Source organism: Pipistrellus hanaki, assembly GCF_964339955.1.
Source record: "Pipistrellus hanaki genome assembly, chromosome: 3".
NCBI classification, from domain to species: Eukaryota; Metazoa; Chordata; class Mammalia; order Chiroptera; family Vespertilionidae; genus Pipistrellus; species Pipistrellus hanaki.
Genome location: NC_140505.1, coordinates 23,600,519 through 23,627,435, shown reverse-complemented (window position 1 = coordinate 23,627,435; position 26,917 = coordinate 23,600,519). Strand labels below are relative to the sequence as shown.

Genomic DNA, 26,917 nt, shown 5'->3' with positions numbered 1-26,917 from the left:
CCCATCCTATTATATCAGTCACTATCTTCTTGCCTTTGAGTGTCCAGTTTAATTGTTAATGTTAAGATAGTGGTATGTTAGCTTTTGGCATTTCTACATTTAGTTGTTTAAAAAAATATATTTTTATTGATTTCAGAGAGGAAGGGAGAAGGAGAGAGAGATAGACACATCAATGATGAAAGAGAATCATTGATCAGCTGCCTCCTGCACTGGAGATCGAGCCCACAACCTGGGCACATGCCCTGCCCGGGAATCAAACCTGGGACCTCCTGGTTCATAGGTGGACAGGCTATAATTTTAGTTTTTGATTTCTCTGTCCCCCACCTCACCATAGATTAAAAAGTTGGGAGAATGACTTATTTAGATATGGAAAAGTGTTCAAATGCATAATAGATTTACATAGCTGCTTATTTGGAAGGAATTGTACAAAAGAATTAAATGTGTTCATTGTTCTTTGATTATTTGTAAGTCTGCCGTTACATTAAATCCAAGGTACTCGGTCTCTGGATTTCATCATTTGCCAGTTAAACCCGAAATGGACCAATAATCAGGGATCTCAGAATAGCCTGGAGTGTTTAGTCCTGGAAATGGAGTACAGTTGTCCACTATCATTTACATTTATTTAGTTACCAGTAATTCTGGATCAAAAATTAGACCCATAAAGAAAACTGATTCATCTGACAGTATTTTATATTCAAAGTTTATTGTATTTTATTCAACAGAAATGTACATCAAAACATTCACCCAGAAAACCAAGAACTAATAAGAGTGCTTCGGGAACAACTTCAAACAGATCAGGTACTGTGTGCACTTACGCAAGAAGTAGACATTATGACTCCCTTTTGTATGAAATTGTGATGAAATATTAATGAATTACTTTTTGGAAACATAAGCTTCTTCCTGCCTTAAGACCTTAAATTATGCTATCAATTGTATATTTTCAGATTAGGCAAATGACTAGTATTAAATCTATTCAGGTGTTTTTATATTTTTTTAACTTGTTTTAAAAAACAGCAGTTTTCCTTTTATTTACTTGTGAGGAAATAATCATTGTATAATTGGCTTTAGCGAAATGTAGTGGAAAAACTATTCTTTCTAATGTATATTTCTCAAAGACCTATAAAGAAATGACTCTAAAGAGTGGCTTTTTCTGTTTTTCTTCAGCATTCAAAGTTAAGAAAACTAGTTAGGCAAAAAAAAAAAAAAAAAAAAAAGAAAAAAAAAAGAAAGAAAGAAAAGTTTTCTCATCTGCCCTGTTTTAAAAAAATATATATTTTATTGATTTTTTACAGAGAGGAAGGGAGAGGGATAGAGAGTTAGAAATGTCAATGAGAAACATTGATCAGCTGCCTCCTGCACATCCCCTCCTGGGGTTGAGCCCACAACCAAAGTACATGCCCTTAACTGGAATCCAAACCTGGGACCCTTCAGTCCGCAGGCCTATGCTCCATCCACTGAGCCAAACCGGTCAGGCTGTCTTTGTTTGTAACCAGATGGACTCTCTGATCCAGAAATGTAACATATTTTATGAAGGTTGGATTAAGTAGGATTTTGTACACCTTCATGTATAGCTCACATCAAAAAACAAACTTTAAAAAGTTGATTTTCTATCCACCAAGCAAACTTTAATTCCAAACAGAGTTTTATTGATTATCCATTCACCAAATATTTATTGAAAATCCACTATATGCCAGACAGTGTTCTAGGAATTGGGAATTCAATTCTGAACTAAACACACAAGAATTCCTGCTTCATAGAACTTAAATTAATTGATGCAAAAATAGTTTAAGCATGTTAGTAGTACTCTGTTCCAGAGCTGTTGTTATCCATAATTCATGCTGGGATAGTGTTTAGTAATTCACAAAATGATTCACATACTATTCTTATTTAATCTGCAATCATAAGAAAGGCAACATTTATTCTCATTTAGCATATTAGATCACTAAGATTTTCTTAGGGTTACATGACTAGATCTACATGTACAGGAGTTCCAGACTGAGGGGGATCTTCCTTTTTTTCTTTCTTTCTTTTTTTTTTTTTTTAATATATTTTATTGATTTTTTTTTACAGAGAGGAAGGGAGAGAGATAGAGAGCTAGAAACATTGATGAGAGAGAAACATCGACCAGCTGCCTTCTGCACACCCCCAACCGGGGATGTGCCCGCAACCAATGTACATGCCCTTGACCGGAATCGAACCTGGGATCTTTCAGTCCGCAGACCGACGCTCTACCACTGAGCCAAACCGGTTTCGGCTTTTTCTTTCTTTTTTTTTTCTTTTTTACCACTCTCCTATGCATGTACCGCATACCTTCCATAGCTTGATTAAAATAAGCTAGTAATTTATCCTATACTGTGCTGTCCTTCTATTGTAGGTACTAGCCACACATAGCTACTTAATTTTATTATTATTTTTTTATTTTTTAAATATATATTTTATTGATTTTGTACAGAGAGGAAGGGAGAGAGATAGAGAGTTAGAAACATCGATGAGAGAGAGTCATCGATCAGCTGCCTCTCGCACACCCCCTACTGGGGATATGCCCGCAACCAAGGTACATGCCCTTGACCGGAATCGAACCTGGGACCCTTCAGTCCCCAAGCCGACGCTCTATCCATTGAGCCAAACCGGTCTCGGCTTAATTTTAAATTAACTAATATTAATTAAAAATTCAGTACTTTAGTCACATTAGCCATATTTCAAGTACTCATTAGCCATTTATAGCAAATGGTTACCATATTGGACAGCACAAATAAATTTCCATTATTGCACAAAGTTCTGTTGGACAGCACTGGTAACTGGTTTTTCATGAGTTAATTCCCAAAGAACAATGAGAGAAAAGGTAGGGGGGAAACAGTAAGTGCTGTATGTTTTTCTTTTTTGCACCATTAAAAATGATATAAAACACTATAACTTCAAGGTGTGACCTTGGCTAAATAAGTAGCTAAACACTGGTCGGGAATGTATGAATGAAAAAAAATATATAAAAATGCAAAAAGAAGTTAATATTTCAGAAACGGTTTGACATTTCTTATCCTTCATTTATGCATTAGCTCAGCCTTGTGTTACTCATTCTAATGGAGTAAAAGAGAAACTCCTAAGTTATCCTACGTTTTTATTTTTAAATTGTGTTCAGGAAAGAAGGTAGAGACCATGCAATTTATAAGTAAAACAACAATATTTATAACTTTAAATATTTTCTTCAGCAAGTTTAGAAAAAATTAACTTTATTAAACTTATAAAACCTTAAACTATTGCAAATCTCAAATTTGATGAGGACTACACAGAATTGGCTATATTCTTAAGTGTAGTTGAACATAATAGAATTTTGAAAAGCCTGTGTTTCATGAATAAATGTATACACCTTTTCTCATCAGGATGCTCCTGCTGCTGCTCGACAGCAGTTTTACACTGACATGTACTGTCCAGTCTGTTTACATCAAGCCTCCTTCCCTGTGGAAACAAACTGTGGACATCTCTTTTGTGGTAAGCAAACAGTGCTGTACTTGGTAATAGTGACTCTTTGGACCAAGACTCATATGTAGATTGCTCCAGATATCCTGCCCTACTTATCAGCCACTTTTACTATTGTCTTTATGTTTAAAGATGTAAAAAACTAGTTATTCAACTTCTCAATAAACAGAAATATGTTTCTTTAAGTAGTCATTTAGGTATATTAATACCAGGATGGATTGACTAATTGTTCATCACTTTTTAGGGTTTCACTTATTATCCATTTTCCCAAGGCAGGAAGGTTCTTCTCTCAAGGATCCTGCCCAAGAACTTCTCTTAGCTCTACTCACTCTTTTTTACTGAGTCAGTACAGTCAGTTCTTAGCCTCTCTTTCTTGACCTCAAGAAGTTTGGTGATGGAGAATGAGAAACCTAAAGCATGTAGTAGGACAAAAAGGCAATGTTGATTTCACACTTACTTAGTAACAGTAAGAGGTGCTTTCTATCCTCCAGAAAGATTTCATAAAGAAGAATGAGATGCCATATTGTCATTGCTTGTTTGATCATATGAGATTGGGGAGAGTCAGTTATTACATGATAGTTAACATATTTCAGTTCATCTAATCCCACAAAATCAAGGCTCAGAGGTGTTAAGACATTTTACAAAGGGTAATCTAGCTCTTAAGGGATGGAGGTAGTTTTAAATGTAGGTCTAAACTTTAAACTCTAGCTCAATTCTACTCTGATTGGTGGCTTATACAACTATTCTCTACGTAAGATTTATCCACTTTTTCATTGTAGTATTTCTTTGTTTGAACAGCTATATTCAAGATAGGATTCTAATTGCTCCCAAAATGCACACAATTTCCATATAAAGACTAATTTAAAATGTAGCATACAATGACCCTATAAATTACTTTTGATTAAGATTCATTATATAGCATTCTTAGATATATAGTGTTACTGTTATATTGTTGGGGATGACATACATATTTGAGATCCGTACCAGGCACTGCAGGATTTTCTGTACCTTGTGTTGATTTAGTAAGTATTAACCAACCCCATTATTGCCTCATCCAGTAATTCCAACTTCTTTTCTAAGGTTTTTGCCTAAGCGGCTAACAAAATATAATTATCTGTTGGAAATGCTAATGAGAAGCAAAATAATGAAAGATCAGATAGGGAGAATTAAATGGCCGTCAGAGAAAACAGATACTTCCCCCCACTCTCAAATCTCTGGTAGATATTCCTAATCAGTTGGACACTTTTTCTGAGTCTGGATATGAACTCAACCATCCTCTAACACAGTACTCTAGGCAAGTATTAGGAATCACTGAGGTTTGGCAGGCAAGGTGAACTCTGTTTGCCAATCCAGGCTTAAGTAATTCATTGAGTGGATAACCCAGTCAGTTGAAAGATGGCTGTATTGTGTTCTTGGTTTTACATTTGGGTCTGAGGTAATAGGGTTGATTGCTTCTGATATCCTGCTCTACTTGTTGGCCCCTTTATTTACTGTCTGTAAGTTCAAAGGTTAAAAAAACTAGTTATTCTGCTTCTCAATAAACAGACATGTGTTTCTTTGAATAGTATAGTTCAAGTATACTGATATCATCAAGTGCACTTTAGCTTAGTTACTATATAAGGAACTAAGTTCTGTTTCTTTACAGGTAGTTAGAAATGATGCAGCAACAAATTTTACCTTATTCGCCATTGTAGCCATCATTATTTTGTTTTATTCTCTAGCAGTGTTATGAGGTCTTATGAGGTGTTATTCCCATTTTACAAATAAACAGGTTTAGAGAGATCGTGACCCAGATTAAAGTCATTGAGTCATCTCTCCCACATCCTATTTAGGTGGATCTCTCTTCTTAAAAGAAGGGGAAAGTTGAGAAAAAGGAAACACATCAAGCATGTCATAGCAGATGTGTATGAACTGAAGTGTTTAATTTACTGGACCATAGTTTCTCAGTACAGGCAAGTGGCTGTTATATAATTTGCAAAACAAGAACACCTACACCCCAATTTGTGGAAAAGAGATGTGGGATTAACTAAGTTCAGCCGGGGCCAGGGTGGCTCAGCTGGTTGGAGCATTGTGCTGTGCTCCGAAGGGTGGAGGATTCGGTTCTTGGTCAGGGCACATGCCAGGGGGGCGGTTCCACCCCCCTACCCCGGTTGGGAGTCATGCAGGAGGTGGCCGATGGATATCTCTTTTTTCACACTGATGTTTCCCTCTCCTTTTCTCTCTAAAATAAATTTTAAAAATGAAAAAAAAAAAAACACACATAAGCTCATGTGTCAAAACACATTGAACTTTTTGAGTTAGAAGGAGTAGATAAATCTAAGGCATCATCACAAATGGTAATAATAATACTAACAGATTTATAATAAAGTTTGCTTTAATATAGTTTCGATGTGAAGTTAGATAGCTCAAAGTGCTTAATATTACCTAACACAGTACTCTGAGAGTAGGGGGGGAAAATAGCAGGTAAAAGATTGGTTAGCCTTTAAATTCATCTTTAAAATTGTCAAACCAGTTTCCCCCACGGCCACTGGAATGTCCAATTTGCACAGCTTTTGCTTAGCCCAGTGATTTGCTCACCCGTCTCCTCTTCCATCCATTTCTTCTTCTGGCGATTGCCCCGTTCACAGGGCCTGGAGCATCCTCCCTCCTGATTTTTGCCTGTCTAAATGTTTTCCTGTCTTACAAAGTTCGGATCTTTCTCTTTTGCAGGTTACTCTCCAGCACATCTCAGAAAGTTCTCCCTCTCTGAACTCCTGTTGTACTTAATATCACACAGTTCAATATTTACCTACCCTCTGATTGAATTAACTATGCCACCTTGGTCTCCTCACTTTGATTGCCATTGCTTCTTCTAAATTCTGGACATTTATTTGATCTGGAAGAATCAGAATAAGGAACACAGGAGGGCTAAGCTAGGTTGCCAAGGCAAGAGTAAGAATACAGAGAAAACCCTAGAGGTCTGAGGAAGACATGAAGCACTTAGTTTAGATCCACAGTGGAACCTGGATGGTCTGAGAAACAGGTGTCCTGCAGAAAGGAAAATGAATCAGAAAATATTTTAAAACATTTCTTCTTCATTGTTACTGGTCTAAAATTTAGTGCTTCTGCTTTCTGAGGTCTCTTAGACTCACAAACACCTTCAAGCAGAAAAATCAAACTCATTCAGTACAAAAGTTGATTCAATTACTAAACTGGATTATAAACTTTATTAGGACAGAGAGCATGTAATCTGTATAATTTTGTTCCTTTTTCACACTACTTAATTACTGTTATTGATACTTAAGTAACTTGGCTTTCAAAACTCATAAAAAAGTAAGAATTGTGTTTTTGTAATGTATATATGAAATTTGAAAAGAAAATTTAGGCTGATTTGTTGGTGTCATTTATACAATGATGTTTAATTACTTTTTTAATTATTTTACATAGGAAATGCAGTATTTTCTAATAAGCCTCAAAGCATTGAAGCAATTAATGCATGCTTGCTTTTGTCTAAAAATATCTACGTCTTAACTGGTAGTTTAAATAAAAATGTTTTTTAATAGCTGGGAATTGTTATTAGATTCAAATTTGCCTGAAGAGATGTGGGATGAAGTAAAAAAAAAAAAATTTTTTAAATAAGATGATACTGTTCAAATATTTTAGGTATTCTAAACATCACTATTAATTTCTTTTCCCCATTAGGTACCTGCATTATTGCATACTGGAGATACGGTTCTTGGCTTGGGGCAATCAGCTGTCCAATTTGTAGGCAAACGGTAATATTTGTATCCAGAAAGCATCATTAATGCTAGTTCATTTTGTAAATCTTTGTAGTGTCTGTCTCTGAATTCTGAATTATTTTGATATTTTTAGAATTTCCTTTATCCAAAGCTTCTATGCTGTTATTCCATTATTTTTATGTCTTTAAGACACCTCAAGAAAAGGTAATCCCTTTGAAATTCTTCAGTAGTAGGAAAAACAAATGGTAAGTGCCTAGAAAGTCTTTGTTGTAATATCAGCAAAGTAATAGCTGAACTAGCTAATCAGGCTTAAGAAAATATCGATCATATTCCTTATGGGAAAAAATTGTATTTTCTTTTTAACTTATTTTTAATCTGTCCTCCAGTAAGGGTCCAGATAGCTTTAAATAAAGAATAATTTTAGCTGTCTTTTTTAGAAACATAACCACATTGAATTATCCAGAACAGATTTGACTGTTACAGTTAGTCTAGAAGCTAATTCAGGAGGGAGGCAGTAAGTTTTCATAAACATGTATTGAAGTCTGAAATATCATCACAGATGGGATTGCCAGATTTTCTCTGTTTCTTTGATAAACTGGGAAAAGCAATATACTGAAAATTCAGAGAAACTGAAGTTCTTAGTTTTTTTAATTAAGCAAAATAGTCCAAAGACAGAGATGCATTGAACCATCTGTTAAACTTCAGAGGGAAGGCAGGGGAGGGGTGAGAGATCAACCAAAGGACTTGTATGCATTCATGTAAGCATAACCAATGGACACAGACACCAGGGGGATTAGGGCATGTGCTGGGGGTTGAGGTGGTGTGGGAGAGGTCAATGGGATTGGGAGGGGGGGAGGAGACATATTTAATATTACATGTAACACTTTAAACAATAAAGAATTTTTTTTAAAAGATAAGCAAAAAAAGAAAATAGTACATTCTCTCAGTAGTGTATAGTTTTTCATAATATCTTTTTTAGTTATTTTATTTTTCACTTAAAATAAAAATATACACCTTTCTTATAATGAGTTATGACTATGTAAAAAGATAGCATCTCCCTAGGAAGTCTTCTAGTATGTAAAATAAAGTCCTAAGAAGGATAGTTTCCAAGTAAAGATGTCAAATTAAATGCATATATTTACTTTTGTTCCCTCTTATAACCCACTAAAACAACAATAAAGGATATATTTTTTAAATATATATATTTATTTCTAGAGAGAGGAAAGGAGAAGGAGAGAGATAGAAACATCAGTCAGGTGCCTCCTGTATGCTCCCACCAGGGATCACGCCTGCAATCCGGTATGTGCCCTGACCGGGAATTGAACCTGCACTTCTTAGTTCATAGGTTCATGCTAAACCACTGAGCCACACCAACCAGGTGTAAAGGATATTATATAAAGACACAAACCCACAGAGACCAAAAAATAAAACAGTATGACACGAGAGGTGACGATTTATCAAAACACACACTAAACAAAGAAGTACAGCTCATTGAACTATCACAAAGCAACTCTTGTGTCATCATCACTCAGATGAAGAAACAGGAATTGGCCAACAGCCCCAGAAGGCTCCTCAGGACACCTCCCAAATCGTCACCCCTTCTTCCTCTCCTATAGACAACTTCTGTTTCACTTTTATAATAAGCATTTCCTTGATTTTCTTGGTTTTATTATCTTAGCATACATCTCTAAGATTATTTAGTTTTGCCTGATTTTTGGAATTTAAATAAAACCATATGGTATACATGTTACCCTCCCTCCTTCCCCCCCACCAAACACACACACACACACACACACACACACACACACACACACACACGAATATACAGGGGTGGGCAAAAGTAGATTAAAAGTTGTTTGTATGGAAAATAATACAATAATTTAAAAATAATAATACAAGGATAAACTCAGGGTCTCACATACTCACAACTGTAAACCTTTTGCCCACTCCCATATACCTTTCAACCTTTGTTCTGTCTACTTCCTTCCATCACCGCCTTCATCTTTGTTGTAGGGGGAAGTTCAGGGCTTTCTCTTCTTTCCTCCTTCCTTCTACATTCCAAATTCTGTCTCTTTCACATTTGACTCTTTATCATATGTTCAGGTGGAAACTTTTTTGGTTGTTTTTTTTTTTTTTTTATACTGCCCCTCTGGATGATTTTTTATGTGATACAAAGCAGTCAACACTGAAACTTATTTTCCACTCTCACCTTTCATCATCTTTAACTATCTGCTAGCCACACTGAGACCAGGCCCTAGGTCCTGTGTTAAAGAATTGTTCCACCACCCGCAGCTTTTCACAGGGTATATATAAGTTATAAGGTGGTATCCTTTGACCCACCCATAAATTGTCTAGAGGCTAGAAAGACAGAGATAAAGTTGTTTCAATATAATAGCTTTTGGTTTTCTAACTATACAGTAATTCATCCTGGAGGCAAGACAGGTGGCAGATACCTGCTTCACTTCCTGTTCCACTGGAACTAATACATAGGCTGATGCCTCCGGCTAGAACACCCTCACCACTTCTCTCCGTGTACACATGCACTAATACACCCATGGTCCTACCTGTGTTTCAAGGGCAAGCTCCATGGTCGGCAAACTGCAGCTCACGAGCCACATGCGGCTCTTTATCCCCTTGAGTGTGGCTCTTCCACAAAATACTACGGCCTGGGCGAGTCTTATTTTGAAGAAGTGGTGTTAGAAGTTGTTTAAGTTTAAAAAATTTGGCTCTCAAAAGAAATTTCAATCGTTGGACTGTTGATATTTGGCTCTGTTAACTAATGAGTTTGCTGACCACTGTTTCAGGATTTCTGGACACTGCAGGGAGAAGTTCTTACTTTCCTGAGCACCATTGTAACACCTACCACAGTGCCTTAGAATAGGCTGTTGAACAGGTCTGCCTCCCCTTCTATCTTGGGGATTGTGATCACCAATGGGCAAGGCCCTGTCTTCATTTTTTTATTTTTATTTTTTGTATATCAAGCACTTAGCACAGTGCCCACAATAAAGTGCTCAATATTTATTTAAAGAATGTATTTAACAAATTCGTGGAGAGCTAACATACATGCTCTTCCTACTACTGACTGCTGTTAGTCAGTCCTTTGTTTAGCTGTTGGAGAGTATCTGAATACTGGGAAGCCCAGGTTTTACTGCTGAACAGAGGAAGGACAGAAACAACAGCTAGCCCTGGCCAAGGTGGCTTTGTTGGAGCGTCATCCGTACCCTGAAAGGTTGTGGATTCAATTCCCAGTTGGGGCACATACCCAATTTGGTCCCTGGTTGGGGCACATATGAGAGGCAATCGGTTGATGTTTTTTTTCTCTCTCTGAAGAAAAATAAACAACCAACCACAGCTAGATGATTCAAATCATGTCATTGTACATCAACCATCTCTATCCGGGTTTTTAAGTCAGTCATCTTCAGATTACCCGAAAGTATCCTGGGATATTTGTGTATCCTCACCTCTACCATGAAGGAAAATGTGTTAAATGTACTATGTTATATAACAGCATCAAGAAGGAACTTTTTTTATTATCACAGGGGTTGGTGTTTGAGAACATCCTTGCACTAAGTTAATCCTTTATTATGGTTGGTAATATTCAAAGATATTTCAAATGCCAGTGAGGATAAGGAATCATTATTTTAATCAAAGAAGAGATTCCCTGTTTTTTTCTCTCCAACTTATTTACATCATTTTGCTCCTGGATGATTCCTCATCATTCTTACATTTTCAACTGTAGAGAACCACTGACTTTTTTTCTAGTCTGGACTGGAAAATATTACAATCAATGTTTGGATAAAGTGCCCATTTTATTTTATAAATGTTTAAATTACATTTTGCACTGGATTTTACTGTAGGCAGTAGTCTTACTTTCCTCCTTTGTGTTGCCTTTATTAAAAGAAGTGAGTGAAATATAAATTCAAAAATTTTTCTCATTTTACTGAATAACACAATTGAAAAAGAAACTAATACTCAGAAAGGTATAACTTTTTATTTTTCCTGTAATATTATAGGTAACTTTATTGCTACCAGTATTTGGTGAAAATGACCAGTCTCAGGATGTTGTATCATTGCTTCAAGATATTAGTGATTATAACCGGAGATTCTCAGGGCAGCCCAGATCTGTAAGTAACATTATAGCAGGTACAAAGTTAGAGGAAACAAAGTGAAAGTATAATGATACTTCTCTTTTGTAAAGTGAGATTTACCAACAAATATTCTTTGACTATGAAAAACCTCATTGTTTACGTGTGTTGGGTAAAGGTTTTGCTTTCATTAGTGTTGTCATTCACTGAGTTACAGCTTTCCCAAGAACTACGGTGTTTCTATCATTAAAAAAAGAAAGAAAGAAAAATGCATTGTAAAAGTCTTTTATGAAAGAGATACCCGCAAAAAAGCAATAGGAAAAATTGGAGGGAGATGTAAAATTATCAACTCCTATATGATTCTTGTCTAATTAGATTTTGTATAAGCAATGCCATATGAGCAGTGAAAAATAGCTGTGATAACAGACAGAAAAGTATTCGTTAGAATATTTAAAGTAATTTACCATAGATCTTGTAAAAACTGAATAGCTGTTTTACTTTAAATATTAGTTTCTTCCATAGAAAGTAGAATAGAAAATTAACATTAGTTAATTCTAAAAAGACCATTTTTGTGCTTTTGTGACCAGTTTTCCAAAAGGATTTATAAGATTTTCTTCATTTGGTGTTTTGTTTTTTTTTGTTTGTTTGTTTTTTAAACTGTTTTTTCTACCGTGGCAAGTGTTGCTAAGTGGTTAGAGTGGCAGCCTGCACACCAAAAGGTCATGCGTTCAATTCCCAGTCAGGCGCATGTATCTGGGTTGCAGGTTCAGTCCCTGGCCCCACTGGGGTGTGTTGTGGGAGGCAACCAATAGATGTGTGATGTTTCTTTCTCTCCCCCTCCCAACCTCCTTCCCATTCTCTAAAAATCAATGGAAAAATATTCTGGGATAAGGATTAACATAGAATAAAATAAGACTGTTTTCTCATCACTTAATCAATTATTCCTATTTTTGTCTTTATCTCCCTCTTAATTTATTTGACACTTGTTTAAAAATATATATATATATATATATACACACACACACACACACACACACACACAATAGAGTTGGATTTATGACATTCATACAAATTGTAAAAAATAGCAGCTGAACTGTGGGCAGTGGAATGACAACAGGAAGTGATTTGCTTCCCCTGGTCAGTTTCTCTTGCATCTACCAACCCCTGGATAATAAGATAATAAAAGAAGTTGAGTCATGGTAGGTCATTAATACACAGGAACTTTCTGGTAGATTATATAGTCAACTAATAACTATACGAAACAACTAAGAAGTTTGGAGTCAGAAAATAAACTGACTTGCTAAAGGTCATACAAATACAGGGTGGGGTAAAAGTAGGTTTACAATGATTTGTATGGAAAATACAATCATTAATAAATAATAATATAAGAATTATATTTTGTGCACTCACAACTATAAACCTACTTTTGCCCCACCCTGTAGATATTGGGACTATCTTTTAATAGCTTTATTTAGATGTAATTCACAAGCCATAAGTGAACCTGTTTTAAAGTATATAATTCAATGATTTATAGTATATTTAGGGTAGATATAATCTAATTACCACTATGAAATAATTTTAGAATATTTCATTCTCTGAAAAGCTTTAATATTCCCTTGCCATTATCCTCATCCCTTCCTCTCTCCCTGTCCTTGGAAACCACAAATCTATTTTCTGTCTCTATAGATTTTCTATTCTGGGTATCTCATTTTATTTGAATGAGATCATACAATATATGGCCATTTGTCTCTGGCTTATTTCACTTGGCATGTTTTCAAGGTGCATCCATATTGTAACGTATCTCAGTATTTCATTGCTTTTTGTATTTTTTTGTTTTTATTTTTCAATTACAGTTGACATACAATATTATATTAATGTATACAATATAGTGATTATACATTTATATGATTTACAAAGTAATCATCCCAGTCCATCTAGTACCCATCTGCTACCATATACTTATTAGAATATTATTGACTATATTCCCTATGTTTTAATTAATTGCCTTTTATGGTTGAATAATATATCACACTTTGTTTATCCATTCATGAGTTAATGGACATTTGAATTGTTGCCATTTTTTGCCTGTTATGAATTATGCTCCCATTAACTTGTGTACCAATTTGTGTGTAGATGTGTTTTCATTTTTCATGAGTATATGCCTCATTGTGCAGTTGCTGGATATTATAGCTGTTTAACATTTTAAGTAACTGACAAACTGTCTCCTAAGGGGCTCTACATTCCCACCAACAGTGTATGAGTGTTCCAGTTTTTCCACATCTTAAAAATTTATGTCAGCTGTTAAATTTCAGCTGTGAAAATTTTGCTCATTTATGTAAAAACCTAGTTTCTGATGTCAGTTTCTGTACATATTTAGAAACTTAATCATTTTCAGAAAGCTAGAGCTTGGTATTCCAAAAATCTTCGTAGCAATTAGTGATTCACTTAATCTCCAGCTAAGCAAAATAAACATCCTAAGAAGGGATCACTTTCATTGCTATTCTTAGACTGTCAAAGCCATTAACTTTGTGTGTCTTTAATGGGTAATATATATTGTTTGGCAATTTATGAAGGTCATTTATATACAGTATCTCTTTTAGTTCTTGAAAGTCCTCCTGGTACATAAATACTCAATTAGATGGTGACCTATCTCTAGTAGGTTAAACAAGTTTCCCCAAGGTCATCTGGCTAATAAGTGATTGACTTTGAATTCAAACCCAGATCTGTCTCACTTTAAAGCTGAGACTTGACCTCAAGCCTCAGACTCTAATTCGATAGTCAGTTCTTCATTTAGTTTCCTAATTCATATTAAAGATAACTTGAGTTTTACCTTATTATGCCCTATATTTTAAGTTTGTTGACATTTTAGTTGCTTTTCAATTATCTGCAAGACCTATTTTATAGGAACCTAGTAATCAAAGAACTATTTTTAAATAAAATGATAACTAGAAGATATGATGTTCAATCAGTATGTGAAACTCAATAGTTCATGTTAACTGAGTTTGTCTGCACATTATAGGAAAATTATAGTATTTGTAAGCCTGACACATTAGATGCCAAATCATAATATTTGTTCTTCCTCCTACCAGATTATGGAAAGAATTATGGATCTACCCACTTTACTGAGACACGCATTCAGGGAAATGTTTTCAGTCGGGGGCCTTTTCTGGATGTTCCGTATCAGGATAATACTTTGTTTAATGGGAGCTTTTTTCTACCTTATATCACCTCTAGATTTTGTACCGGAAGCCTTGTTTGGAATTTTAGGCTTTTTAGATGATTTCTTTGTCATCTTTTTGTTGCTTATCTACATCTCTATTATGTATCGAGAAGTGATAACACAGAGACTAAACAGGTGAAAAAAAAGAGTTTACTAAAATATGAGCTAATGCATTAAATCAAACAAAAGGACTGACCCGTGGCAGTATAAAGCATTTGAATAGTATCTCACAAACTTAAAACCACTGTATGACAAACATTTGATTATCATTTGGCAAATACCTAGCAATATATGACTGGAATTTTTACATGTTGCAGGTTCTAATATTAGGGTTAGAATTATAATAATTTACAACTGTATCTTGATTGTGTTGTCTCTTAAGTCTCTGGAAAAAAACATGGAATTATATAAAAAGGGATGTTTTTTTATATCTTTTTCTTTCCTCCAAAATTACTCAGATTAATTGGATGTATAGTAAGATATTGTTAAATGTATACTTTATCCAATTTTTCCTTCTCAGTGAATACCTATATGATAATATATTGCAATGAGATGCATCTAAATATTTTTATTATAATAAAATATTGTACAATATTGGGCAATAGTCAGTGTTTCTTTTAGTACTAAGTTTTATGCATTTGGAGCAGTTCTGCTTTTCCATTCTAAGTCTTTGTTATCAGCTGAAAGTGAATGAAAACTTGAACTTTATAATCGGGTTTACATTCTGATTTCCAGAATACTAGAAGAATTAACAAGATATAAGACATTTATTCTAGTCAGCACACTTAGTTCTCAGTTATGGCATTTACACAAGAGTTTTGTCCTTTTATAGGAACAGTGTATCAAAGGAACTCATAAAGGGAATTTTTTTTTTTCCAGGAACCTGGGTAGTACTGTAAACACACAATAGTTTGATGCATTTTTGAGGAAAGTGGTTCTTCATGGCTTGAGCATTAAAGACCTTAAGAGAGTAGACCTTAAATCTGACAAATGACTGGGGACTACAGTAACAGAATGGACAAATTTGATTTTCTCTTGACAGAAAACTTGCAATACTGACCCTAGAGGGCAGAAGATAGCCCAGATTCATCGAGTCTAAGGAAGAATGAGCAAATGTCAGAGGTGGTTCAATTGGAAAGTTACCTTGGTTTATTTAATGGCTCCAGCATCAGTATCAAATGCTCTCTTCTGCATTTTTCTGTTTGAGGAGAACCAAAACCACAAGTATTATGAAATCTCAGCTCCCTCAGCTGGCACTGCTCATTAGCAAACTGGACAGCAGAGTGGTGTTGGTGCCTCGGGTGCTAGCTCTGTCACCTGCAGTCACCGATAGTCACACTGTCCACTCAGGTATTAGTGAGCCTCACTGTCCATTCAGGTATTAGTGAGCCTCACCGTGTATAGATAGGCCAGAAAAATCTGTCACTGTCTCCCAAATTAATCTAGCCATTAACTAATAAGATTCTGAATAAAATGTCAATAATAGTGTTTTCTAATTTGGGCCCAGGACAAAACTATTGCTTGTCAAAGGGAAAAATAATAATGCTTAAATACAGCACATTATAATTTAAGCAATTTCTCATATCTTTTTCATTTTATCCTTAAGACAGCATGTGAATAAGGCAGGGCGTTGTCTTTCTTTTTATAGATGAAATCCCTATTACAGATGGCAGGTTTTTCGTCTGAAGCCATGCACAAATAAGTGACTGAACTGGTATTAGACTCACTAGGACTCCTGCGTGGGTTCAGGTAAATGTGAAGGTTATTACCAAGCGGTGAAGCTGGAGAGACACCGGGGTCATTGGGAGTCCTTTGGAACACACTGGAGTAGGATAGCTTAGAACTGTAGACTGCTTATTATGTCATCTGTATTGATCACTGGTAATAAATGTAGATGCTGAGAAAAATACTTAAAGCAAGTAGAGTCGATCAGTGTTTTAAACATAGTAATATTTCCGTAATTCAGAGTGAGATCATATAAACCAAAGCAACAATTTGGATTTTTGTAAATAACAGTATTGTAACTTTCACAAAAATATGGCCCTCGCCCAGGAGTGGGTAACTTGGGTAGGTCTGTGGAAACAAGACTGAGGGAACAACTGTCTTCGCCGCCCACTAGCTCAGTGGCTTCAGCTCCCAGCATCGGAAAGCAACAGGGGAAGAAAGGACTGTATTAGTCTCTTTCTTCCTATCTACCTCACAGAGTTGTTACAGAGGGTTGACGGTTTGGTTCAAACTTGGTGATTTCAGAATTTGTCAGACACTCTTTTGAATAAAAACAATACATCTAAAATTTAAAAGTAGCTGGTATTTTCCTGTTTCTTTGATAGTTTGCTTTAAAATGCAGAACTCCTGAAATAGCATTCAATGTAATGTTCGCAATGACTTTCTTTTTCATTTGTGGACATCCAATACCTCAACACATTTCTAATAAATTTTCCTTACATGTTTTTAAATTTAAAAAGTAGAAGTGTTTTTGTTTATGAGGAAAACTGCTTAATCTGGGTAATCTATATTAATTCTGGACAAGAAGGGTACAATTGAAATTAGAGATTAGGCTTGTATCCTGATTTCCCACCCCTTTCTTGGGAGTGTATATTTGATAACTGAAATGATCTTTTCTGAGTCTGTGCCCTTATGTTCGCAAAACACTTGTTCCATTCCCTTTTCCATAAAACCCTAAATGTACTCCAGGCTCTTCTGTTTTGCTAAATAGCAACCCATAAACCTAGGGCTGGGTCAGAATAGGAAAGGGCACCCAAGGTTTGAAGGCCCTAAACTTGTCTTCCAGAACCAAGCTAGTAGGCTGTAAGGGCTGCTGAAAATCACAGAGATAAAGACAATCATTGAGCTTCTGTTGTTCTGTCAGAACCTGACCATTTTCATGACATATTTGTTTTAAGCATTGAGTCCTTGACTACAAGCAAATTTGAGGTGTTATTCGTCACTGTCATCTTCATCCATCCATACCCTCTGACTGGTCCCATATCCCAGATTGGTACATGAGAGGAGTAAACTCTGTCAGAAAACACACAGCGTGTTTGGATATTTTCCTTTATTCTTTATTGGACTAGTGGTATTTAGCTGTAGGCTTTTTGAGGGAAATGTAATATGGATGTAGGAGAGGGCTAAGGGCTAAAGATGTTTTAAACTCACTGGTATCTAATAGATTTCAATTTGTTTAAAAACACAACAATTTTAAAAACTATCTAAAGATATACTATTCAGCTCAAAATATTCACCCCTCTAGTCTTAGGGAAAACCTATAATTTATATCTACGTGAAAATTAATCTTGTTTCACTAATCCTAGAATATTAGAGATGTAAGGGTCCTTACAAATTGGCTAGTGTTTGTATTTTCTGTGAAAATCAGTTGAAAGCTATGGGCAGCTCCCTAGAAAAAATGCATGTATACACATGTATGTATACTTTTTATTCCTTTTCAGGGGATTCAAGACCTGAACATTGTGGATTCCAAATTAAGAATTCTTCATTTAGTCCTACAGCCTTACTCCATAGATGAAGATAAGGAGGCCCAGAGAGAGGATGAATGCAAAGGTATTTTCTGAAATACAAATGGTTTATAGGAAAAAAAAGCATAGTTGATAGAAATTAAAATCTAAACTGTTAGATATTATTGAGTTTAAAAACATCTTTTGCACTCTCCTATGTCAAAACAAGTGGCTTATTTTTCTTTCTTTTTTAAAAAAAATATATTTTATTGATTTTTTACAGAGAGGAAGAAGAGAGTGATAGAGATAGAAACATCGATAAGAGAGAGACATCGATCAGCTGCCTCTTGCACACCCCCTACTAGGGATGTGCCCACAACTAAGGTACATGCCCTTGACCGGAATCAAACCCGGGACCTTTCTGTCCGCAGGCCAATGCTCTATCCACTGAGCCAAACCGGTTTCGGCATAAGTGGCTTATTTTTCTTCAGTTTATTAAAAAAGATAAAAGTTTATCCTAGAATAACTGTAACAAAACTTACTCTTTTAAAAAAATATATTTAATTGATTTTTTAGAGAGCTAGAAACATCCATGAGAGAGAAACATTGATCAGATGCCTCTTGCACACCCCCTACTGGGGGAAACTTACTTTACATGTCAGTATTTAAATTTTTTCCCTTAAAAAGTATCCTATATAATAAAAGGGTAATAAGCAGATAGAATTAACGGCAGAACAACTGAACAACCAATCAAGCGTAATATGCTAATGATATACTAAGGATGGTCAACTGCTCGCTATGACTGTACACTGACCACCAGGGAGCAGACACTCCAACTGGTAGCTTAGCTTGCTGCTGCGCTCTGGCCAATCAGGACTGAGTGAGATAGGCCTCACAAGCCCTGGAGCCCTCCAGCAGTCCCTCCCCCGCCTATGTACCAGTACGGTCCCTCAGCCTGGTCTGCGCCCTCTTGCAATAGGGGACCCCCTCGGGGGATGTTGGAGATCCGGTTTTAGCCTGGTCTCGCAGGCCACTCCCCTTGCGAGGGCGCCAGAGGCAGAACTCATGGCTGACAAGTGCTGCTGCGGCCTCTTGATGGGGACTGGGCATAAGCCCAGGCGCAGTGGGGCTGGGAAGCGCAGTGGGGCTGGGATGAGCAGCAGAGGCAGGTAGGAGCTGCAGGTGGCCTTGGACTAGGGGTTCTGCCTGATCCTGCAGGCCACCCAGAGGGACCCCACCCATGCACTAATTTGTGCACCGAAGTTATAATAAATGAATTAAGCTTTGAAAAACATCAAACTTCTAACTACCCTTCTTCAGTTTATCCCTATTTATTATCTTTTCCTCGAATGGCCATATAAGACATTCACTTTTTTCATATTTATTGAAGGGGCCAAATGAACATATAAACATCATTCTCTTTAAAAAAAAAAAAAAAAGAAAGAAAGAAAGAAAGAAAAAAGAAAAGGAAAAAAGGCAGTTTTGCGTATCTTATATGGCCCTTGTTCGCTTAAAAGCTATTTTATTGAAGTAGAACATCAAACCTTTTATAAATCAATCAAGGTCACTGATCACCATAAAGTGAGCACAGTTTAACATCACTTCGGTCAGTAGGTACATTACCACCATCCCATAAGCCCCCTTCATTGCCTCTACCAAAAGTAACCTCTTCTGGCTTCCGTTTTGCCTACTTTATTACCTACAAAAAAGTGGAATCACATAATGTATTTTGTCTGACTTTTGTAAGAAACTTCCATAGTGTATGGGCCACAGCTTCCTTATTTTGGTAGCTATATGGTATTCCATTGTATGACTGTATCACAGTTTATACATTCAACTGTTAATGGAATTTGGGTTTCCCAAAATCATGAGCAGTGGCCGCCCTTTTGAGGAAATCGGCGCCATAACCCAACGACCGCAGCTTTACACCGTCTTCCTCTAGTCTACACCAGCAGACCCCGCTAACCCGCTAACCCGCTAACCCGCCCCTGACAGATTAACCCGAGAAAAGACGGGACGGCAGAGCCTGACCCAACAGTTAGGCTCAGCTCTGCTCCCAGCTTCTCGCAAGCACTTCCTTTTTCCTTTCCTGAAGGCCGAAGGCCCGCCCACTTCCGCCACGCAGAGCCCGACGCACCCCACGCCGGGGGCCTCGACCAATGGCCTGCTTCCTAGGGAGCGTTACTTCTGACCTCAACGCTAATCCGAGAGAGCAGGACGAACTCCTCGCGAGAGCTGAGGTTGAAGCTGCCTCCGCCATCTTGGAGATGGGAGACGGGGGATGGTTGTGGTCCTTCTGCTAATGCAAACAACAAAACGGGCCCACTAGGCCCCCCGGACGGAGGCTATCATCGCTGTAACTGTTGGCCAAAGCGACGGGAGAAGCGAGCGGTGTCAGAGCCGAGAGCGGCGACATCGGTAACCGCTTCGCCCGCCTGCCGGAGCGGCCGAAGTGAGACGCCTGAGGACCAGAAGGATGGTGCAGTCCTGTTCCGCCTACGGCTGCAAGAACCGGTACCACAAGGATAAGCCCGTTTCTTTTCACAAGTAAGGCCCCCCTCGCCGCAGCTCGGGCCGGGGGCGCGCGGCCGCTTAGGCCAGGGGGCGGGGCCGGGCGCGTGTCCGCGCGAGACCGGGCGAGCGGGGCGCCGGCAGGGGCGGGGCGCGGCGTGCGCTCCTGGGGCGTCCTCGGCGCGGGGCCGCGCCCGGTGTCGGTGCCCGCGCCCCGCCGTTACGGGCTGCGCGTTCTCGGCGCGCGCCGCCGCCCCCACCGGCGGCCGTTCCTCGCGCTTCCTTTCCGGCCTGTGGCCTGGAGGCGGGGTGTTCGGGCCCCGCTGGTCGTGAGGCCGAGAGCAAATGCCGGGTCTCACCACCAGCCCATAGGAAGCCAGGTGGCAGTAACTTACTCTTTATTTATTTATTTATTTATTTATTTATTTATTTTAATACATTTTATTGATTTTTTACAGAGAGGAAGAGAGAGGGATAGAGAGTTAGAAACATCGATGAGATCGACGCCCTTGACCGGAATCAAACCCGGGACCTTTCAGTTCGCAGGCCGACGCTCCATCCACTGAGCCAAACCGGTCTCAGCAATAACTTACTCTTTAGAAGTAAATTTGGAATTTTAAAAAAAGGGGAACCTTTAAAAAAAAAAAAAAGGTCACTTTTTTTTTTTTTTTTTTTTTGTGGATGGGAGGCCAGCATCATTAAGGATTGGTTTTTGGCCAGGATTTCAGGGAGGATGGGTGTGTCCCAATTTCTAGGAACAGCCTGGAAGGGCCTCTTAAGTTTTACTGCTGCGATGAGTAGTTTGTTTTGCGTGCACAGCAGCAATAGTTCATGCTTTCAGTTCCCAGCGGTGGTAACATGGACAGTGATCGCCCGGACCGCAGTCCATGCCGCAGTCAAGGTCAGTCAGAGCCGTCTCAGGAGCCCAGAGAAGAACCAGCCCACACCTTTCAGGACCCTTTTCTCCCCAGGGTGCTGCAGTCAGAGTCGTGGGAGAAACATGTTCTCTTGAAAATAAAACTGCGAAGTGGAAACGACTTAATGATAATGAAGTATCTGCAGAGTGTGACATGATGGCATTTTATTTCAGCCAGAGTCAGTACCGTATTTTCAAATTTCATTACATTCACGTTAAAACGTTTTTGGTTTTTTGCAAAAATTGCTGACTATAAAGGTTGATAGCTAAGAAATTAAAACCGGTGGTAAGTTATGTGATTTTTTTTTCATAGCTAAATGATTACACAAGCAAAATGTTAAATATTCTTTCAGGTTTTGTTTGTTTTTGTTTTGGTGGGGATCATTTTTGTTCAACAGCAGATGTAGATGCATTTTTATATATTTTTATCTGGTATGAGAGGGACCATACATAGAAAGATCTTGAGTGTTGATGTTTCCCTCTTCTGAGAAGGAAATAGAACACAACACTTCTAGGATTCAGTTCAGCGTATCCTTAAATATCACTTACTGGGATTTCCGAAAGCTGATGATTGACAACCTCTCCAGTTTAGGAATCGGTCAGGAGATGGTAGCTCTCCACTTCCCTGTTCTAATGCCATGGCAGAAGGAATCTAAAAATATGGAAAACCCTTCACAGGCACCGGGAGCTGGTTCAGGATGATGTCCACACATCAGAGAGACTGAGTTTCTGCTGCCGTTAAACAGTTCATTGAATGGAAAGGAGTAAACCTACATCTCATCCTTTATATGAAAGAACAGTGTTTTGGGCTCAGATGGGAAAGATCTTGACTGAACCTCACAAACAAGCTGAGCACTTGTAACACTTGTTGTAACACTTGTTGAAGTTTACCCGTGATTGTTACCATGTTTGAACTTCTAGAAGCCACTTCCAGCAGGGTCTTCTAGGAATATGACTTTCCCCAGTTTCCACACGGTGGCCGGGGAAGAGCTGTGTTGGACAAAGGGACTGTCATAGGGTCCATTAGATCTTCATGTCAATGGCAGAGTGAGGCTCTAGCATTCCTTCCATGGAAGAGAAACTGGGGGGGAAATCACAAATTTAAGCTCTTAACTACGTCCCTTTATCTGGGCTTAATTGGCATATTTCAGTAGGTTAAGAGGTAAATTGAAATAATCTTATTTCTTCATTATAGTGATTTAATATAATTTGATTCTTATTTGTCAGACTGTTTTTCAAGAACTAGAATCTTCTTTTTCTCAGTCTGTAGATATAAACATGCGATTTTGCTGTACAGTGAACAGAAAATCACTGGTAAAAAAATAATACAAATCATCCTACAGTTTGCATTTTACTTGAAATTTTGTGTCTTCAATATAAAAAAATCAATAAATGAGAGACTAGAGGGTTACATGATTTACCCTTGTGTATGTAGATGTGTACGGAATACCTGTGTTGGTTAGTGAAAGTTATTTACTGTAATGGAGGGGGGACAGATACTACACATTTGGACCCTCCGCCCCAAACCTTTCTTCAGCTACCCTTCCCATTGCATACACCCATCAACATGGCTAAATTTTTTTAAAAATATTTTTTTACTGATTTCAGATATGAAAGGAGAGGGGAGAGAGAGAGAGAAACATCAATGATGTGAGAATCATTGATCTGCTGCCTCCTGCACACCCCCTACTGGGGATTGAGCCTGGAACCCAGGCATGTGGCCTTGACTGGAATCGAACCCGGGACCTTCACTCTGCAGGCCGATGCTCTATCCACTGAGCCAAAGCAGCTAGGCATGGCTAACTTTTAATCCATATATTTTTACATTCTGTAAATTTTTAATTGGCCTGTCATTACTAATATCTGATATTCTTAGAATTATTGTGTGGTCAGTAAGATTTCTATAAGAGATACTTCTTTTATATATATATATATATATATATATATATATATATATTTTTTTTTTTTACAGAGAGGAAGGGAGAGAGATAGTTAGAAACATCGATGAGAGAGAGTAATCGATCAGCTGCCCCCTGCACACCCCCCACTGGGGATGTGCCCACAACCAAGGTACAGTACGTGCCCACAACCAAGGTTCATGCCCTTGACCAGAACTGAATCCCGGACCCTCCAGTCCGCAGACCGACGCTCTATCCACTGAGCCAAACCGGTTTTGGCAAGAGATACTTCTTTTTTTTTTTTAAATACCATGTTGGGAGGGGTGACTTATAACCCACATTAGTGAGTGGTCACTGTATCAGATATTTAAAACAAGTACATTTTAAATGAACTGAGGTGAATAAAGGCACAACTAATAACAAACCAAAAAAAGCAGAACTAGTGTTTTAATGAAATATTTCTTAGTGTGTTAGATGTTTCTTTCCTAAGCAGAAAGTTTGGATGTGCCTTTTAAAAAAATAAAAAAAATAAAGTCAGAGAATTGAATTATTTCATTTTCTTAGGTTTCCTCTTACTCGACCCAATCTTTGTAAAGAATGGGAGGCAGCTATCAGAAGAAAAAACTTTAAACCCACCAAGTATAGCAGTATTTGTTCGGAACACTTTACTCCAGATTGCTTTAAGAGGGAGTGCAACAACAAGTTACTGAAAGAGAATGCTGTACCCACAATATTTCTTTGTACTGAACCACGTGACAAGGTAATGTGTGTTTTAAAATATTGGATTTCCTCCCCATTTTAAAAAGTAATATATTTATTATAGAAAATTCAGAGTAGTCTTAAGAAAATAAATGTTACCTGGAACCTATTCCTTATAAATAACCACTGTTAACAGTAGTATACTTTTAAAAAATAAATATATATTTTACTGATTTTAGAGAATGAGAGAGGATTATTGATTGGCTGCCTCTTGCATGCCCCCTACTGGGGACCAAGCCAGCAATCTAGGCATGTGCCCTTGGCCAGAATCAAACCTGGGACCCTTCAGTCCGCTCTATCCACTGAGCCAAACCAGCTAAGGCAACAGTAATATTTAAAAAAAATACAAAATATAGTGTATCAAAGTTAAATATCCTCACACTAAGAAACTCAATCAAGCTTTGTAATTTATTTTAAGATTACTCTGTTCCCCTACTTTGTATAGTGATCAGTTTTTTGGTTTTTTTTAATAAATGACAGTTCATTTTCAAAGTATTTTCCCCCTCAGTTTTAAATACTCATTAATTCATTAAATTTGATTAATCATTCTGCCTCATCCTTATATCTCATTTGTACTTCAGGTAGAAAAATATAATTGAAACAAAGTATTTTCTCATTTTGGAATTATTTTTTTTGCTGGAATCCCATTTTTTTAAAAAAGTTTAATATTCTTAATAGAATCAGAGGTATGGAAGGGGAGTGAACTGACGATTCTTGGGGAAAAGGGGAGAGGGGGTGCGGGAAGAGACTGAACATAAACTGTGCACCTATGGATGAGGACAGTGGGGAGTGGGGAAAGGGCAGAGGGTGGAGTGGGAACCTGGTGGAGGAGAGCAATGGTGGGGGGGGGGGAGGAACATTTGTAATAATATGAACAATAAAAACTTATTAAAAAAAAGTTTAATATTCTTAAATTCCACAGGTAAATTGTTTTAAACTGTTGTTTCTAGTTATTAAATTCAAACCTACTTTGCATTATTGTTTTAGAAGGAAGATGTGGAGCCACAAGAACAGCCTTCCCCGCCTCCTCTAAAGCCTCCCATTTCCCAGGTGGATGCTGCCATTGGGTTACTAATGCCTCCTCTTCAGACCCCTGATAATCTCTCAGTTTTCTGTGACCACAACTATACTGTGGAGGATACAATGCACCAGAGAAAAAGGATTCAAGAGCTAGAACTGCAAGTTGAAAAACTCAGAAAGAAGCTCAAGACTGCACAGCAACGATGCAGAAGACAAGAACGACAGCTTGAAAAGTTAAAGGAGGCCATGCACTTCCAGAAAGAGAAAGACGTCCCAGAGAGAGGTTTTGTGTTTCTCCCAGAAAATTACTTTGAAATAGTTGAAGTACCAGTATAGAAAAAAAATGAAATTTGTATTGGTTTTTAATGGGGCAATACCACATACACTCTTCTAGCCTATAAAGGAGTTTCATTTGAAAAAATAGCACTTGATTACTTGTATAAAAACAATTCAGAATATTTTTTTAAATAAATTAGATATATACTATAAAATTGTTAATTCTTTGGTTTGTAATTTCGGGGTTTATACCTTTTAACAAGTATTTTGAAAGTTACAAACTAACCTCAGAGCTCCAATATAAGTTGGTTTCAAGACTGAGGGTTTTTGTTTTTTAATTTGAGCATTTATAGAAATAATGTAAAAATAAAAAGGAAAGAGAATGAGAACAGTACAATAAGGATGATTTAAATTGAAAATTTAAAATTAGTTTATTGAGAGAGCTTAGTTATATTTTAAATCGGAAGTATGGGTTAGATCATGGGACATAACTTCTCAGAATATAGTGGAACCTCGTTTCTCAAGCTTAATTCTTTCCAGAAGGCTGTTTGAGAAAAGTGATTTGTTTGAAAACAGAATCATTTTTTCCCATTAGAATTAATGTAAATTGAATTAATTCATCCCAGACCCCCAAAGGATTCCCTGTTTCAACCTTTCTTATATACAGTACATGGCTAATGTACTGCTTAATTTATAAATAAATTTATGGAACCACCCCTATTAGCCTTAAAGGAATTTTTCATACATCTCTGCCTCCAGAATGCTATCACAGCTAACTTCTTTTCCTTTATCCAATCAACAACAGTTTTTTCTACCTATTCAATTGCCTGTGATTGCTGTTTTGTGAGCACTTTCACACTATTAGCTATATTAGCACTCTGAATGGCATCTTTATGTATTAAAATTGTGCTAATTGCCAGCAACAAACACATTCTCCCCTTTGCTTGTTGCCTTTGAGAAGCTTTTTGTTATGTTGATACCTCATCATGAAAGAGTTGGTGGTCAAAAACTGAAGTTTTTGTTTTTTGTGAATGACTTAGTCCAGAACCAAATTGTTCTGAGATGCGATATGGTTGAGAAACGAGGTTTGACTGTATATAATCTTATTCACACATTCTTACTTGTAAAGATAGAAGTTTCATTTATCTTAAAGATAAATTGACAAGCCAATGCATTAAAAAAAGATGGGATATCTTAAAATCAGAAAATGAAGAGTGGATATTTTAAAAGTGGGCCCCTCTTTTTTGCCCCATTGTTTAGCATTATAAAATTAAAAGTATATCTGCAGTGAAAGAAACACTCTTTAACAAACAGGAAGCCTTGTTATCAATGAAGTAATAAAAATGGTTCTGATCCATGTCAGTAGAGTTTGATTTGTACCATAATGTAATTTTTTTAAAATATGTTTTTATTGATTTCAGAGGGAGGAATAGAGAGTGAGAGAGAGATAGAAACATCGACGAGAGAGAATCAGTTGGCTGCCTCCTGCACGCTTCAAGCTCACAACCCTGACGGGGAATCGAACCATGACTCGGGTTCATGGGTCATGTTCAGCTACTGTACCACACTGATCGGGCCATAATATGG

At 37.3% G+C, this 26,917-nt stretch overlaps 2 protein-coding genes across 6 annotated transcripts in view; both read left to right on the top strand.

Moving 5' to 3' along the window:
* The window catches only part of RNF170 (ring finger protein 170), a 32,339-nt gene extending 12,169 nt beyond the window's left edge, over positions 1-20,170 (top strand). For 2 of the 4 annotated variants that reach the window (XM_084879894.1, XM_084879897.1), the window contains exons 3-7: positions 723-798; positions 3,378-3,486; positions 7,156-7,229; positions 11,207-11,317; positions 14,368-15,092. In XM_084879894.1, coding sequence (XP_084736020.1) covers positions 723-798; positions 3,378-3,486; positions 7,156-7,229; positions 11,207-11,317; positions 14,368-14,637 — 640 coding nt within the window. In that variant the 3' untranslated portion in view covers positions 14,638-15,092. Of the gene's footprint in view, positions 1-722; positions 799-3,377; positions 3,487-7,155; positions 7,230-11,206; positions 11,318-14,367; positions 15,093-17,944; positions 18,057-19,825; positions 19,873-20,045 lie in introns of those variants that run through there. The other 2 variants (XM_084879895.1, XM_084879896.1) reach the window with 2 other exon arrangements.
* A 189-nt stretch (positions 20,171-20,359) lies between these two features.
* THAP1 (THAP domain containing 1) lies at positions 20,360-26,692 on the top strand. 2 transcript variants are annotated; one of them, XM_084879928.1, is made up of 3 exons: positions 20,360-20,497; positions 23,840-24,035; positions 25,022-26,692. In XM_084879928.1, exons 1-3 carry the CDS (start codon positions 20,427-20,429, stop codon positions 25,388-25,390), a joined length of 636 nt encoding a protein of 211 aa, XP_084736054.1. In that variant the 5' UTR covers positions 20,360-20,426; the 3' UTR covers positions 25,391-26,692. The 2 variants fall into 2 exon arrangements, with proteins under 2 accessions (XP_084736054.1, XP_084736055.1); XM_084879929.1 differs by lacking the exon at positions 20,360-20,497 and adding an exon at positions 21,117-21,362.
* Positions 26,693-26,917: the final 225 nt, after the last annotated feature.